The 16,786-nt window shown below is 40.9% G+C and overlaps 1 protein-coding gene and 3 long non-coding RNA genes across 5 annotated transcripts; 1 reads left to right on the forward strand and 3 right to left on the reverse strand.

Annotated features, from left to right (window-relative positions):
• The first annotated feature begins 1,759 nt into the window (after positions 1-1,759).
• LOC146664689 (uncharacterized) lies at positions 1,760-9,982 on the forward strand. Its single transcript, XR_014912521.1, has 3 exons — positions 1,760-1,931; positions 6,642-6,750; positions 8,520-9,982. It is a non-coding gene; the product is annotated as an uncharacterized LOC146664689 (long non-coding RNA).
• On the reverse strand, positions 2,021-5,814 carry LOC146664690 (uncharacterized). The gene is made up of 2 exons (XM_085411470.1): positions 5,792-5,814; positions 2,021-3,806 (listed from the first exon to the last, which is right to left on the reverse strand). Exons 1-2 carry the CDS (start codon positions 5,812-5,814, stop codon positions 3,212-3,214), a joined length of 618 nt encoding a protein of 205 aa, XP_085267596.1. The 3' UTR covers positions 2,021-3,211.
• A 667-nt stretch (positions 9,983-10,649) lies between the features above and the next one.
• Positions 10,650-12,326, reverse strand: LOC146664691 (uncharacterized). The gene is made up of 3 exons (XR_014912518.1): positions 11,857-12,326; positions 11,581-11,759; positions 10,650-11,233 (listed from the first exon to the last, which is right to left on the reverse strand). It is a non-coding gene; the product is annotated as an uncharacterized LOC146664691 (long non-coding RNA).
• A 397-nt stretch (positions 12,327-12,723) lies between these two features.
• On the reverse strand, positions 12,724-14,820 carry LOC146664692 (uncharacterized). 2 transcript variants are annotated; one of them, XR_014912515.1, is made up of 5 exons: positions 14,441-14,820; positions 13,553-13,631; positions 13,221-13,342; positions 13,055-13,123; positions 12,724-12,896 (listed from the first exon to the last, which is right to left on the reverse strand). It is a non-coding gene; the product is annotated as an uncharacterized LOC146664692 (long non-coding RNA). The 2 variants fall into 2 exon arrangements; XR_014912516.1 differs by lacking the exon at positions 14,441-14,820 and adding an exon at positions 13,798-14,426.
• Between the last annotated feature and the right edge of the window lie 1,966 nt (positions 14,821-16,786).

The following is a 16,786-nucleotide window of genomic DNA, read 5'->3' on the forward strand; positions in this document are numbered from 1 at the left end:
TTGTTCCTTACAGTAGTTAACCGTGTAACTTTAATGTCTCAAACTTTAAACTTCCAAACCACCAGATTCTTTTAACATTAAACAAAATACTGTTTGTAAATATTAGCTTTTATTTCTCCATATAAAATGAAACAGAAGCTTTTCAGGTATCTTGGAGGCATTTGTGATGAGATGAAAAGATGTGGAAATCTGTTCAGCATGGCTTATTTCTGTGTATCCTCAAGTGGCAGACCCAAAACACGACCCACATTTTAGGATTAGGATTTCAGTTTATTGTCAACACACACGGGGTGGCTGTAGCTCAGGTGGTAGAGCAGATCATCTCTGACATTCACACAGAGTGTGTGTGAATGTTACTTAGAAAGCACCTAGAAAAATGTGCTTGTGCGAATGGGTGAATGCACAAGTTGTGTAAAGAACAGTAGAAAGAGTAGCTCTATAAGAACCAGTACATTTGCCGTTTACCATTTACATGTATAAATACAGATAAGGCCAGTATAAATGGTGGAATAATTGGGCTGTTTATATCACCCGCTGCAGTGCCTTGCGGTCAGCAGCCGATCAATTCCCATGAAAAAGTGGTCAGGATTCTACAGAGCATCCTGGTATTACCTCACCCTGTGAGGATTTTAATATGTCAGATTATATTCTTTTTTTTTATACATTTGTCAACAGAACACAAGTTTCCACTGAAATCACAGAAAACATACCTGACAGAATCCTTTGGTTGTTCCATATCCACCTGCACAGGAAACACTGGCAGGAAGACCAGGCCAGTGTTTCTTACAGACCTTTGGTTCGATGACAGACACGTCCACCACCGTCGGCTCATCAACAGGTTCGCCACCAGAAACACTTGATTTTCTTTTAGGTTTATTTCAGCACGTGGAGGCTGAATTGTTTGTACTCTGTGAACTAATCGAACGTTCACACACAACTGGAGACACAACATGAAGTAAAAAATAGAAACACATTTTCATGTAAAAACTCTTTTAAAAATATAATTATTCTACAAATACATCACATGAAACTGATGCTGCTTTCAATGATGTCATTAGCATGTTCAGTGTTTTGGTATCCTTCATGGATTTCATTTTCTCTCAATCTTTATTTTGGGATGATCAGTGTGTGCGGTCACTGTGTGAGTAATCATTGAGAGGGAATTAAAAATGTCAACAATTTTAAACTGATATCTTTATTTCTCATTAGGCAATCGTCACAAGCAGGTTAATGTCAGCATTGCTGTAACCAACGGCTGTCAGAAGTCAAAGGTCATTTTTATTTGATGCTATTGCACTTAATTGTGTTTTATTTTCCCTCGAAATAACATCTGCCTTATCAATAACTTAGAGTGATCTGATCAATAAACACAAGTTTGAAAAAGTTTGTTTTTGGATGAACTTCATGAACAGGAAATCTAACTCACAACCGGTCACAGTGTGCAGCAGTGAGCACAAAGTCTTCAGTGATGAGGAATTCTCCACAGACATGTTGACCCTTGTTATTCTGAACTGATCCCATGTAGGGTATCGAGTTGTCCGGAGCTTTTGTTCCATGAATAATTCCTGTTGAAAACTCTGGTAAATTAAAAAAAAAAGAAGATGATAAAGTTAGTGTGCCGTTTACAGCCGTAAGATAAATCAGATATATTTGATGTTCACACTGATGCCTTGTAGACATGGTAGAAAACAAAGAAGAAACTTGTGAAGACAGTGCATGGTGCCAGCAGGAAACTCAAACTGTCCTTTACTCAGTAGAAAGACTTTTATACATCACGCGTCTTAGTTTGAAGGCTGGTCTATCGTTATCATCTCGACTTCCTGTCATGCCAACCTCTCTGCAGTGCAGGTTTGATGTACCATTATCTAATGTCAAAAGGGGGATGGTGCGTTACAAAGCAGCGAGAGAGACAGAAAGGCAGCAGAGTTCAGGTAAGAGTTGGATTTTAAATACAGGGCTCTGTGTGCGGGCAGGTGGAGATGAGGATCCAAATGCAGGACTCAAACACAGAATTGTAACTCAAAACCTCAGCTTTATTGCTGGAGAAATTAAAACATGAACTGAACAAGGGTAGTGAACACGAAAATACTGAACACAGTATAAAACACACAGGCATAATCCGACGGTACGATGCAGCACTGAGCAAGGGCAAACACAGGGCTAATATACACAGGGAAGTAATCAGGGAATGGAAAACAGGAGGGAGACACAGCTGGGAGAGATTGGGGCTAACGAGTCAGGGGATCGAAGCTGGACACACTGACATAAGACACAATCCTTCAAAATAAAACAGGAAACAATACACACTAAACTAAGACACGGACAGAGAGAGACAGACTAGACACTGAACTAAACCAGCAAAAAACATGAGAACACAAAACCTAAGAACTAATCCCTAAACAAGAATAACTAAAACATAGATTAATAATCATCATCATCATAACCAACAAAAGCACCACAAGAGAATAAGAAAACTATCCATAATGCAAAAACACACCAAAACATAACAACTCAAAATACTGGGTCAAACTGACCCAGAATCGTGACAGGTAAGGAGATGTCATTTCAGGACTTAAACCAGACTCTAAGAAATTGCTGTGTCTAATTTTGCGATGCTGCGAGTAACAAACTGGGTTCAGTTTGGAGGTTGAAGAGGAACTTTCCCTCGCCAGGCCTCGACAGCCGTCTGTGTTTATCTCATCTCAGTTTATCTCACGCAGCGCAGGGCTAAATTTAAAATTATTAAATACTTAAGACAATGTATATTCTTCTATGACAAAAAAATACAAGTGTTCATTTAAGCAAATAAACAGAGCCGTAAGAGATGTTTTTCAGAAACTGTTGTCTTTATTTTGATTTGCAACTAACAAATTTTTTAAAAATTTGTAGTTTTTGTTGTGCTCTCTATTATGTGAACCCCTCACCTAATTTGTTATGTTTTTTAACAAATTAAACCCCAACAATCAAATGATCCCCTGTGAGCAAGCACTAGGCACGGTGGAAAGGAAAAACTCCCTTTAAACAGGAAGAAACCTTTGACAGAACCAGGCTCAGGAAGGGGCAGCCATCTGTCGCGACTGGTTGGGGGGTGAGAGGCAAAAGAAAAGAAAAATGAGAGCACAAGTTAGCTAAATGTTGCTTATGTTGTCTGATATGAACAACGTATGGTTTTCTGGACTGTGGATGAAAAGCAGTCCATCATTACTAGTCTTTAAAAAGGGACTAATCGATCACCAAGGTGGCAATATGGCTCAACGAGGCCATAGACAGAGTTAAATAGGCAATCACTGTTAAGCACTGAAAATCCCCAGTAACCTGCAGCTATAATAAGGCCTACTGCGGCAACACCTAAACCTATTTTAAGTAGGCGTTTGGCACCATGACGCCATGAACCACTACTAGTCGGAGCCACGTCAGGAGATGGTTCTGAGACAGGAGAATCAAGCTCCTCAGGTTGAAGACCAAGATTCTCCTGTGTCGGAACCACGTCAGGAGGTGGTTCCAAAGCAGGAAAAAAAAGCTCCTCGGGTTCAGGAGCAAAATTCTCCTGTGTCAGGACCACAGGTGGTTCCAAGGCAGGAAAAAAAAGCTCCTCGGGTTCAGGAGCAAAATTCTCCTGTGTCAGGACCACAGGTGGTTCCAAGGCAGGAAAAAAAAGCTCCTCAGGTTCAGGAGCAAAATTCTCCAGCTGCAGAGCCTCCAGAGATTCCACCTGTGACTGTTGTTCTTGGTACTCAAGAGGCTCTAAAGTTTTCTTGAGTTCGTCTCTCTCCCTTTCAATAAGTGACAACTGAGCAGCAATGCTGCTGCACAGCAAAATCTCCAGTGTTAAATTAACACTAGAGAGTGTCTATATGGGTCCACACCTCTGAGTGTTAAATACAACACTGTTGAGTGTTAAATTAACACTTTTGACAGTGTTATATGTTTAAAAGTAACCTAGTCAGTTTTGAAGATTAATAATGGCTAACACTGAGCAGTGCTGATTTTCTAACACTGGAATATTTCTAACATTTTGAGTTATTTTCCAGTGTTAGAAAATCAGCACTGCTCAGTGTTAGCCATTGTTAATCTGCAAAACTGACTAGGTTACTTTTAAACATATAACACTGTCAAAAGTGTTAATTTAACACTCAACAGTGTTGTATTTAACACTCAGAGGTGTGGACCCATATAGACACTCTCTAGTGTTAATTTAACACTGGAGATTTTGCTGTGTGTTCTGTCTAAGGAGATATTCTTCCTTTTCCAGAAAGTCACGGTGCATCATTTGAACGGTGTTAACCTGTTCCTGCAATTTAGCCTCCAGAGAATCCACCCTTGACTGTTTTTCATCCAGAGCCTGTCTCACCCGACGCTGAAGAACACATATTTCTTTTTTCAGCTCAATTATTTGTTCAGTCTTGTGATCTATTTCTCTATTCTGTTTTTCTATTATCTCTTCTTTTTTTGTTATTTTGTGGTGAGCTTCTCCCACTTGGTGCTCAAGTCTCTCTAACTCTTCCTTGACATCACGGTGCATCGTACTAATTTGTTCTTGTATTTTCATTTGAAGGTCTCTATACGATATTTCTCTCTCCACTAACCCATATAGTTCGTTTGATTCCGCTGGAATCGCTCTGTCAGACTGTGAATTATTGACTATTTCTCGTGACATTTCTTTAAAAGCTTAATGCAACGTGTCGAAAGAAAAATACGTGTGCTTAATTATTTAACTTTAAAATAGTCCCTTTCTGAAAGGTTTCTGGTTTGCTAAACACAACTCGCTGTTTCTGAAAATGTTCCAAGTAAAACTGTGTTTGCAAAGGTGAAGAGGGGCTATTTATAGACTTTTGTGGCAGCGAATTTGACGTCAGCGCTCTTTGAGCCTTTGATCCTTTGTTCGTCACAGGATCACATGACAGCTGTGCGTAATTCTGCGCATACTCAGAGAATACCCATTGTGACGCACGGTTTTGTTTTGAATTTTTTTTAAATACCCTGAAAACAGTCCAAACAGTGTTTCCAACTTAGCGATTTTGTCGCTATATTTAGGGAGTTTTCAAACCCCCCCTTAGCGTCGTTTTTTTTTTTTTTTCTAAAAAGCGACTAGCGACAAATCTGGCGGCTTTTTCTGGTGTTATTGGAGGCTTATTTATGACGACTTTTGACGTGAAAGCGCTTGTTGCTCTCAACAAGCAGCGGGTGCTGCCGTGGGCACATCGCTCGTGCCAAAGCGCTCACAGGCGGAGGATAGTCCTCCTCCAGCCGCTGTCAGGGCAGGAGATGTTCACGTGTGTCCAAACTGCAAATGAATCGCGCACGAGCAAAGCCGCCGCTCCCGCACTGACTGTAACGCAGTCAATTCTTCTTTTACTGTTATGCTGTTTTGTGGATCACAAGGTTTAAAACTACTTGTAAACACACACACAGTAACTCCACCCTAACCTGCAGCTGCAGCGCAAATAACAACGAAAATTGTTTGTAAACGTGTCCTGGAGTTTACAGGTGCAGACAGTGCAACAGCTTCCAGGTCATTTATTCTGCCAATATGGCAAGAAGGTCATAACTGCTTCAAGCACTGTCTATATCAGGGGTAGGCAACGCCAGGCCTCGAGGGCCGGTGTCCTGCAGGTTTTAGATCTCACCCTGGGTCAACACACCTGAATCAAATGATTAGTTCATTACCATCCCCCTGGAGAACTTCAAGACATGTTGAGGAGGTAATTTAGCCATTTGAATCAGCTGTGTTGGTTCAAGGACACATCTAAAACCTGCAGGACACCAGCACTCGAGGCCTGGAGTTGCCTACCCCTGGTCGTACACAATGTCCATGATATTGTTTAATTATGATTTCAAATTAACAGTTTAAATCATGTGAATTGTTTTATAGACATTAAAGCTTTAATATGAAAGGAACAACTCTTTTTATCTAGCTGTAGTGTCACTTTTCAAGAAAATCTCACATGGTCAGGTGGGAGACATTTGATGAGCTGACACTGAATGACCTTTGTACCCTTCCTCAGTTCTGCACTCAGTTCTCCAACTTTTGTTATGGTTCAGTCTGGTTTGCACTTTTCTGTGAAAGGAGTAGTAAACTCTACTCTTCTAATATAGCAAATATTTTAGTCTTATACTTTAGAGTATATTAATTGGTTTTCTTTTAAGAATACACAAGAAGTAGACTGTATTGTTATATTTACATTTACCTTTGGGGCAGAAGCTTAAGCTTTTAGTCTTATATTAGTGGATCCATCTAATTTCTGACTCATTGTCCAGTTTGGGGTTGTGTTGGAGCTCTGCTCAGATTCCTAGATCAGCAGAGAAAACCATTCACACCTTTGACCAGTTTATTATCACTCTGTATATTTTATTTTATTATTTTAAATATTCTACTTATTGTTTACTCTATTTAATTTGTAAATATGTGTACACACACACACACACACACGTAGAAAAATATTTAGTATACACATCCAGAAATGCATATACTATTATATATTGTACATATATTTATTAGTTTCAGATGTAGCCATTAAGTTTTTGGACTGTGGGAGGAAGTCTGAGTATGCAGAGAGACCACACAGTTTTAGGGTGAACATGCAAAAGAACAAGAACATGACACTAATCACGCTTGTGTTTGCTCTGCTCTTTGTGTCCAGCTCCACTCATGAAAAGAAAAGCAGAACTAATATTACTGTTATACAGGGCCAAGTCTACCTGAGGCACAACACGCTGTCAGAGGATGCCCCCATCACCATCATATTGAAGGTAGGGATGATTTTTTTTTATTTTTTTTACAGAGGACTGATCCTCACTGCAGGCATCACTGTCTGGTATGGGAACATCACACAGGCAGAGAGGAAGGCTCTGAAAAGAGTCATAAAGACTGCAGAGAGATCACAGGGACAAAACTTCCTTCCATGTAATCTGTATGTACAATGCTGCCGAAAAAGAGCAGAGGGAATTATCTGGGACTCACCATCCAGCTCACTCTCTGCTGAGACACAAAAACTGTACAAAGTGAGACACAACAGAGCGGACCGGATCATTACACACAGAACAAGGTTTTTCAACAGCTTCTTCCCCGCCACAGTCAGACTGATGGCAAAACAAAACACTGGACGCGTGAAATAATACAACACTACCTCACCTCACTTCGAATGTACAATGTGATAAATCACTGTCTGTTTAATGTACAATATGCTTACTGAAACTGATTTGAGAAACAGGTGCAATATTAGGTAAAATATTCTAAATATCAAAAGGTGCAATACTATGTGTGAAATACCCAGAATGCTATTTGGATTCTCGCCAGCAAATACGTGCATTACCACCCTCTCTGTACAGAGTTGTCATGTAGGAAATACTATTAGTAGATTGCTCTATTTTTCGCTTTATGTCTACTTTTTACTTGCTTTATTTCCACCTCTCAAAAATGTAACTTGTAACTTACCCACAGAACTTGTGAACGGTTCAGAAAATATAACCCACAGGATTTGAGAGAAAAGGGACCAGTAAGTGCAAAATGCAAACTTATTTCAGGCATTTCAGGTTTGTTCCTGCAGCACTTTCTAGAAGCACATATGTAGCCTAGGGTTGCTTACTGTGCCCATTCTTAGATGGGTCTTTAAACCACCGTAAAACTACACTCATACATGAAGAATACAAAACTCAAACGTCATTAAAAACCTAGAAAGGATATGATGCAAGGGACAAAAAGTTAAAAGGAGGGACATAAAGCAATAAACAGCAATAAACTCAAAGAAATCTTTTTGACTTTTGATCTTCACCTTCTTGCTGAGTGTTATAAGAGCACTGCTGCCTCTCATGTTTGTGCAGGACATCTGAAGCTACAGCCAGTGTTTGGCTGGCTTATCGTAGCACAGAGGAGGCCTCTACGTGCTAGTAGTGCTGATTTTCTAACACTGGAAAATAACTCAAAATGTTAGAAATATTCCAGTGTTAGAAAATCAGCACTGCTCAGTGTTAGCCATTGTTAATCTTCAAAACTGACTAGGTTACTTTTAAACATATAACAGTCAAAAGTGTTACAGGTTTTTTTTTTTACAGCCACTAGGACACATTTCTCAATACTTAGGTCACTTTTGCAAAACTCTTCACACAACTCCTCTAACTGACCTTCAGCTTGGCAAAGCAGTTCATTTCACATTCAAAATGCACTACAACTACCAAAACACTTTATTCAGGTCTCAAATAAACTCATTCTTCCAGAACACTAGCAAAGGTTGACAGCCGACAAACACACTTTGTCACCCACAAAACAATGACCTAAAAAACACTAACAACATGTAGCATTACACAGTGTTTTCTTGTGTAAAACAAGGACACATCTCTGTTTATAATTTCAATATATGTTACTGGAATGAATCAGACATCATGTATTTATGTTTATGTTTATGTATTTTTATTTTTTTGCACTAAGTAATCCCAAAATACAAGAATTTGTATACACACCATCCACTGATACACATACAATAGTAATGCTATTCTACTCGGTCTTCTCCATTTGGCCACAGGTTCTCATCCACATCACATCTTATGTCATCTAGGGCGATACACCTAGGAAAGAATCTCCTGGCATGCCTGATCCATCCCTGGCAATCTTCTGCTGATATTTCCAGGCATCCAGCATTCATTGCATCCAGGAGGGACATTTGATCATGTGGATGATGGTGGTAAAGCTTCCACCGCCATGAGGAAAAGAATTCCTCTATGGGGTTGAGGAATGGAGAGTAAGGTGGGAGGAAAAGAGACTCCATTCTGGGATGGGCTGCAAACCACTTGGTGACTGCACGGGAGTGATGAAATGCCACGTTGTCCCATACAATTATAAATGTTGGCTGATTCCTTCTCTCTGCATCCCTTTCCTCACCTAGCACAACCCGTCCATAGAGATCATGCAGGAACGCAAGGAGCCGTTCAGTGTTGTATGGCCCAATTAGTGGTCTGTGTAACAGCAGTCCATCGGTGGATATTGCTGCGCACATTGTGATGTTGGCACCCCTCTGGCCTGGGACAGTCACTGTGGCTCTCTTCCCAATCACATTCCTCCCTCGTCGCCGTGCTTTGGCCAAGTTGAAACCTGCCTCATCCACAAAGATGAAAATGTGGTGCGTTTGCCTGCCTTCAATCTCCATGACTCTCTAACATAAATCCACAAGGCAACATAAGCTGTTACAGTAGTAAATTTGTAAAAATTGTCTTTGTGTGTGTTTGGTTTTGTTCAAAACCAGATCTGTATTTTATTGTGATCTTACCTGGACATACTGGTTCCTGAGTTGCTTGACATGTTCAGAGTTCCTCTCAAAAGGCACAGTGTACAACTGTTTCATCCTGACCTGATGTTTTTTCTGGACTTTAGAAATTGTTGTTATGCTTACACTGTGAATATTTGCGAAAGTAACGTTGTCTGCCAAGACTCTGTCTAATTTCAGTGAGTTTTATCCCATTGTTTCTGATGACCATATCAACAATGGCAGTTTCCTGCACATCAGTGAACATCCGTCCTCTCCCTCCTATGTGAGGTAACTGTTGAGTCCTAAGCAGAAATGCAACAAAAATTACACAAAAGCTTATTTACTTCTGAAATGTGCAAATGCCCCTGCAGAATACAAGTTACCTGTTGGTTTGCCGGAAAACTCTAACAATAGATGCCACTGTAGAGCGTTGCAGATTTGGCTGCACTCTCTGACCAGCCTCTCTCATTGAGTGACCATGATTTACTACATGATCAATTACAGTAGCTCTGATCTCATCTGAGACTACAGCTCTTGATCTTCCTCTTATTCTTCTTCCACCACGCATACCTCGCCCCCTCCCAGCCACTCTTCTTCCTCTTTCAGCCACTTCTCCATTTCTGGCTGGGTCCATGTTTACATCACAAAACAAACCTATTCAGCAGTTGTCTCCTTTTGTAATGAAATTGAAGGCGTAACACCTGTGTAGATGTTCATCTACAATGAGAATCAGCTGTTGCTGGTTAAACTGCACTTTTAGATTTAAAATATGTTTCAATAAAATATTGCTGTTGAATTTTGCTGTCTTATTCAGTTTTGCATTGTGTTATTGTTTTGACCATAAGTTTAAGTTTTGAAAACAGTATGTAAGTACATGCAAAATGTCCTGTACGTACAAAGATTTTTGGCAGTTGTGTCTGAGTGAGAAAATAATTCATGAAATTTGAGAGATGTAGTCATTGAATGCATTTTGTGCCAAAACAATGATAACTGATCCTCAGTTTAGCCCACATAGACTTCTGTTGTGCTCACTGTGTGAGGAGTTTTGCAAAAGTGACGTAAGTATTGAGAAATTTGTCCTAGCGGCTATAAAAAACTGTAATTTAACACTCAACAGTGTTGTATTTAACACTCAGAGGTGTGGACCTCTATAGTGTTAATTTAACACTGGAGATTTTGCTGTGTGCTTCCACAGCTAATTTAGAAACTTATTCTCATTCTCATGTTTGTGTGACCTGCTGCTCACCAAAAGGATCATAAAAGCAGGAAGCTTACCACACAAGAAACAGATCTGTCATGGCTACTGAATGGACTCACGCACAGACAGTTCTTTCTCAGAGAACAAAAGGAGATTTATTTACAACAGGGATCACCTCAGTGCTATATATATATATGTACAGTGAGTTGGGAGGGGGGTCCAGCGCTCCAAGGAGAGAAGGAGGGGGGAAATCCACACACACGCTTCCTCTTCCACACAGTCACCGCCACAGCTCCTCCGCACACTCGCTCCAAAACTCCACACACGCTGCCACACCCGGGCAGGTAGTGATGGGTCGTTCTGTATCGAGGCTTCGGAGCGTGTGTCGAGTAATGGAGGGGGCGTTTCCGCGAAGCGCGTATCGAGGCTGCAGTATACCTCGCATTTCCAAGTGTGAGCTTTTGCATGCATGACGGAGAGAAAAGGACGCATTGACAAGAGGTTCCTCAGCTCAGGGCACTGCTGAGCCACCTTGGTTAAATAGGGGGAAATATTTACAGGCCACATCGGAGCAAAGGAACGTAATATGTCCTGGGAAGCTAGCTGCCAACTTCCTCTGGAGAAAAAGAGGGTAAGCAAAGATCTCCCCTCGAAACATGTTCAATGCAGCTAAGAGGACTCCGTGGTGACAAACAGCTATTTCCACGCCCTCTTCATCCAACTTCCCAGTGGACTTTTTGGACGACTCCTTTGCTGCAGTCCAAGATGAAGATCCGCACAACCCTTTCCCTGGGACCTATACACCCAAAGATTTTAACATAAAAGACTCGGCATGATTAAGCCCTATCAGGGACAAACTTTTTAAAACAAATGCATAACAATTAGCTGAATTAGCCTTAAGTCACACGAGACCTCATATCTCCCCAGGACAGCACTGACAACACAAAATAAAAATCATGTTGTTGTTTTTTTTTTTTTAAATACACATGGTGACAAAATTAAGTACACATTAAGATAAAGTAAATAGTATTACGACAACACTAAGAGAAAAATAAAATAAATATCCATCCATCCATATATGTATACACACACACATCTTTCTACAAATCCATATTTGACTTATGTACACAATGCATAACGTACCTTGCATTAGACTGAAAGCGATAAAGCTTGCGGTTTCCATCAACTGAGACGGCAAGCATGTCTGGAGTGCAGGCAGGGCAGCTAAAGCATGGCTCCTTGCACATCCTGTCCACCTCAAACTTTACAGCACTCCACTCCAAGAAACTTTTACTGAAGGCATCAGCTGATATTCGGCCAGTCTTTTACATAGAGGACATACAACAGAATATTCAAGGACAGTCATCATAAACATTGATTTACACAATTTCCTTAAACTTGGCAAATTTAGAAACTCACCCTTCCAAAATGGCTGTTCGTTCATCCAGCACTTTGACAAATGCCTTAAGTGACATCCCTGGTGCAGCCTTCTTAATGTCATAGAAAGACTGAAAGACATCCATTGAAAACAGGGTGCAGAAATTTAAGGTGCCAGGCCAATATCCACTACCCAGGATGTCCTTAACTGAGGGGGACCACATTAGGCCACAGCTGGTGCAGCTCACCACTGGCAGTGCAAGGTTATAACGGCCTTTAGAAAGGATCAGGATAAATTCAGTCATGGCTCAAAGCATTCATTTTTTTCATGTTGTTTTCAAATCGGTCTGGTAAATCCAAATGACCTTTGACAGGTGCCCACATATACTGCAGGCCGAGGGTAATTCAAACCAAGATAGCAATGCACAATTTGCAATAAAACCTCCAAACACATCTATTGTGTATGTAGTGTGTGACAAAAGGGCAACTTACCATTTATGGTTACAAGAGCCACAATTGCGCCGCGTGAAACCTCAACGTTACCTGCTGGGCAGTCACACACGTTCTGGCCTTTGCACAGGCAACAGCCGAACTAACATTAAAACACACAATATATATATAAAAAGGAATTGGAAATTAACTGATACACAACAAATATACAATAACAGCACCCACTCATAGTACATAGCAAGAAATGCATAAGACTTAAAAACCGTACCTAAACTGTGATGAAGGCTGCAAAAACCCTCCTGTTACTGCCTCTCTGTTGTGCAGGACAAAGCGTGTGTGAACTGCAATATCACAGTCAGCACAAAGGAATGGGAGAGGCAGGCAGTCCAGACACCTCACAACTACTGGTTTGCCACACTGACACACACGGTGTGACTGTGGATCCAGAGTAGCTAACATATTATCTATAAGACAAGGCCTGGCCTCTTTCCACTTTTGCGAGGACACCATATTTCTGATCGCCCAGTGAGTAGCAGCTGACTCAGACGACGTCTCACAAGTCATGGCTGCGTCCTCTTCTCCATCCTCCAACAACTGAAGGAGCTCCTGACGAAGCACCTCAGTTCCATACACTAACAGAAAAAAAATAAAGGAAGAAACTCTTCCACAAAGTGAAAAACACTCTAGGCAGTATGTTTCTTAGGACTGCACAAAAGCCCTGCCTAACTCAACTATAACAACAAATATAAAAGTAAACAGAAATCACAACATATACAAGAAGGTAAAGTACCTTTTGTTGGGTTGACACTGGCAACATAACTAGGTTCTTCACGTGGACATTGATGCTGCTCTCTGGACACTGGGAGGAAAAAAAGAGATTGAAGAATATTTACTTACTGAAATTCTTTGGTGAAAACAAGTTGTGAGATAAAATCATTGGTTGTGTGAACACTGACCACGTGGCATGCAACTAGTACATCGACTGGTTGATGGTCTTTGAGGAATAAAATCTCCCTGTCTGTCTGTCACGTGTTTTCCAGCGCACTGGTCTTGGCTGAGGTTCACTCTGTGCATCATTCTACGCAATTAACAAGGAAAAAAGGGAACACCTAAAATACAGTCCATAAAGCAAAGATTATCAAACATCTTAAGTTAACCAACTTAATTTGACATAAACTTATATATACACATATATAAAAAAAAATTCAAATAATATAACGTTTACTCCGTACAAAATATTAGACAAGCGTGTTCCCTCTTTAACAACTGTTTCCACTAAAAATGTTACCTGCATATCTTGAAGGAGTTCGTCAGCAGCCTGAAGCTCTTCCTCCAGCTCGGGATCCTCTGAATCGCTCATTTTCAAGCTAAAGAGGAAAGAGATTTTTGCAGAACTCTGTGACATAAACGCATAACTAACGCAACTCAAATGATTTTCAGTCTTGGCGCTCCAGTTAACGTTAGCAATTAACGTTAGCATCATCAGTTTATAAAAAGCTAGCAGAACTCTAATGCAAAAACTGCTTTACGCACCATGTGAGGGTATTTTGCAGCACACAAGTCCTTTAACGTTTGTAATAGATTTAATCCATCATCGTTGGATTAAATGGCTAATGCTGCAGTAGCCACGTGTAGTCGTTACCAAGCAAGCATGCTGACGGTAGCTGTAGTCATTTTTAAATGCATTAAACCGTTTCGAGATCAGTCACCTCTGTTTGTTTGAAGCTTTTATGAAAAACAAACTTTGAAACACACATCAAGATCCATCCATCCATCCACCCATCCATTCGCTTCCGCTTATCCTTTTCAGGGTCGCGGGGGGCGCTGGAGCCTATCCCAGCTGACATAGGGCGAAAGGCGGGATACACCCTGGACAGGTCGCCAGTCTGTCGCAGGGCTAACACATAGGGACAGACAACCATTCACACTCACATTCACACCTAGTGGCAATTTGGATTATCCAATTAACCTATCCCCACAAGCTGCATGTCTTTGGACGGTGGGAGGAAGCCGGAGTACCCAGAGGGAACCCACGCAAACACGGGGAGAACTTGCAAACTCCACACAGAAAGACCCCAGCCTGATGGTGGAATTGAACTCAGGACCTTCTTGCTGTGCGGCAACAGTGCTAACCACCGTGCTGCCCTATTACTTTAAATATGTATTTTTTACATACCTGCATTAGAATCAATCAGTTCCGCCTCATTTTCTTATTCTTATAAATGGGTCTCTCCATTCTCCCATCATCCTTTGCTTACACAGGTTGCATCTGATTGGTTGGAGCCGAGCACATCCAAAACTAACAGGAGTGGTGGATGAATCTATAAATGTGTTTTACGTGTGAAATGAAAATAATAAACCTAACAAAGGATTATGTACGTTAAATCTGAGCACTTTCAGCTCGTGAATCAGTTTGGAAAACACTGTGTGATGGCCACAACATGAAGCGATTTTATTGTTGCATTATCAGTGATACTTTCATGTGTTTTTGTTGAGAAATGTTAACGATGTCCATTAAAAGAAAGCATTAAATTAGGGAGAAAAACCCGTTCGCGGAGAGGGTCCCCGGTTCTCCAGTTAGATTGTGCTTCACAGCGTCATGTTTCGCTGTGACGGGGTTATTATTGGAGTAAATGGATGGCTGGAGCCTCTGCTCGAAGCGTCTCTGATCGCGCGAGCGGGTTCATATTGGAATGAATTGACAACCCACAGCGTCACATAAAAACGTGGAAGGATACCTTTAGCGTCAGCATGAGAAGTTAAGGGACGCGACAAATCATCATTATTTTACGTGTCGGGAGTGAGAACGGGTTGCCATTTCACAAGCCCCGCACTTCCGGCCTTAGCGGTCTTTGAGTACGCGGCCCTTGAGGACTTTAAGGCTGCAGACCCTGAATTGGGATACAGCCCATATGTGATAGACAACAGGAAATTCGCATGATCTGAGCATGCGCAGAATGATCCACAGCGCTCCTTTGATCTTCTCAAACGATCACTGTGACGTCATATTCTTTGCCACTATAGTGGCAAAGAATATGACGTCACAGTGTCCATAGTCTATAAATAAGAGCTCGTTTAACACAGTTTACTTTGGAGCATTTTCAGAAACCAGGAACCTTTCAAAAAGCTAATACACCGTGACACTGTGCGGTCAATTTAAAAAAAATGGCAGAGGAAAGGTTAAATAATTTACGCTCTGTACCAAACATTGATCAGCATTTTAACAGACTGAGTGGTACAACGCAGACGTTGATTACAAAGGCTCAGATAAAGGAAGAGGGTCACCTTAAGGCGATAAGGAGCCTTCGTGCTGAGGTGTGCGAGGTCCAAAGTAAGGTAGATAAACTCATGCAGGAGAAGGATACCTTTAGCGTCAGCATGAGAAGTTAAGGGACGCGACAAATCATCATTATTTTACGTGTCGGGAGTGAGAACGGGTTGCTCCAAGCCACAGAATGAGACGCTTCAGAAAACATAGCAGGACCGAGGATATCTGTGACTCGTCCTCCCCTTTCCTCTATTAATGTGTTTTCTCTTTTGTGATAAATGAGTTCAAATAAAAGCAGCTCCAGCTTTTCAGATATTTTAAGATAAAATTAAAAATTTTAACTGGATCTATGAGGGCCGGCTGGCTTTTGTATACAGCACACCAGAAGGTGACCAGAAACTTGTCGCTCCTGACATGGGCGTCACTTATGGCTGCTGTAATGGCATTTGAGCTTCTGATGAGGTCACGCATGAGGCGTTTTCATAGTGAGACACGAAACGAATGCTGAATGAAATAATTTGAAATGTTTCTGCTGAGCTATTTAACAAGTCAGCAGCGCCGCTGTGTGGCCAAATGAGCGTACTGCATCAGAAATCAAACGAGTCGCTGAAAATGAGAGATGTGGATAGTTTTCCATTGTTTCTACTGCAGGACGCTTCGCAGAGCATCACGCACACAGACAGACAAACGTCTTTTTAAATAAATGATATTAAAAGGCTGACTGATGTTAATCAATGATGTAACAAAGTAAAAATACTCCATTACTGTACTCACAGAGTTACAGTATTCGAGGAGTCTCCTGAGAGCTTTGTTTTTACACCAAACATCTGAAGTCAAACGTCTCCACTTTCTCCCCCCTCACATTTCCAAAATGAGCTTCTTACTTTAGGTTTAACACATTTGATATGAATCATTTATTTTGTGGCCACACACCGTCCTGATTTCAAAATGATTTCAGCGTAAAACGATCCTGCTGGTGAATCATCAACAGTGCTTATCACGCATGACTGATGTAGTAGAATAGAATTAGTAGAATTCATGCATCATTTAATGTATCAAATGAAGGATATGTTTGAAGAAAGAGTTTCTAACAGTGTCTTTTTGTTCCTTACAGTAGTTAACCGTGTAACTTTAATGTCTCAAACTTTAAACTTCCAAACCACCAGATTCTTTTAACATTAAACAAAATACTGTTTGTAAATATTAGCTTTTATTTCTCCATATAAAATGAAACAGAAGCTTTTCAGGTATCTT

Source organism: Rhamphochromis longiceps, linkage group LG7 (genome assembly GCF_057381845.1).
Source record: "Rhamphochromis longiceps isolate RC_006_pf linkage group LG7, R_longiceps_female_GT1.1, whole genome shotgun sequence".
In the NCBI taxonomy this organism is placed as follows: domain Eukaryota; kingdom Metazoa; phylum Chordata; class Actinopteri; order Cichliformes; family Cichlidae; genus Rhamphochromis; species Rhamphochromis longiceps.

Bases quoted from the DNA above. Each gene is read 5' to 3' on its own strand.
- LOC146664690 (XM_085411470.1), bottom strand. From the start codon at position 5,814: ATGGACATTGTGTACGACCAGGG. The intron at 3,807-5,791 runs GTAGGCAACTCC...TTTGCTGTGCAG, and splicing joins GACATTGTGTACGACCAGGG to CAGCATTGCTGCTCAGTTGT.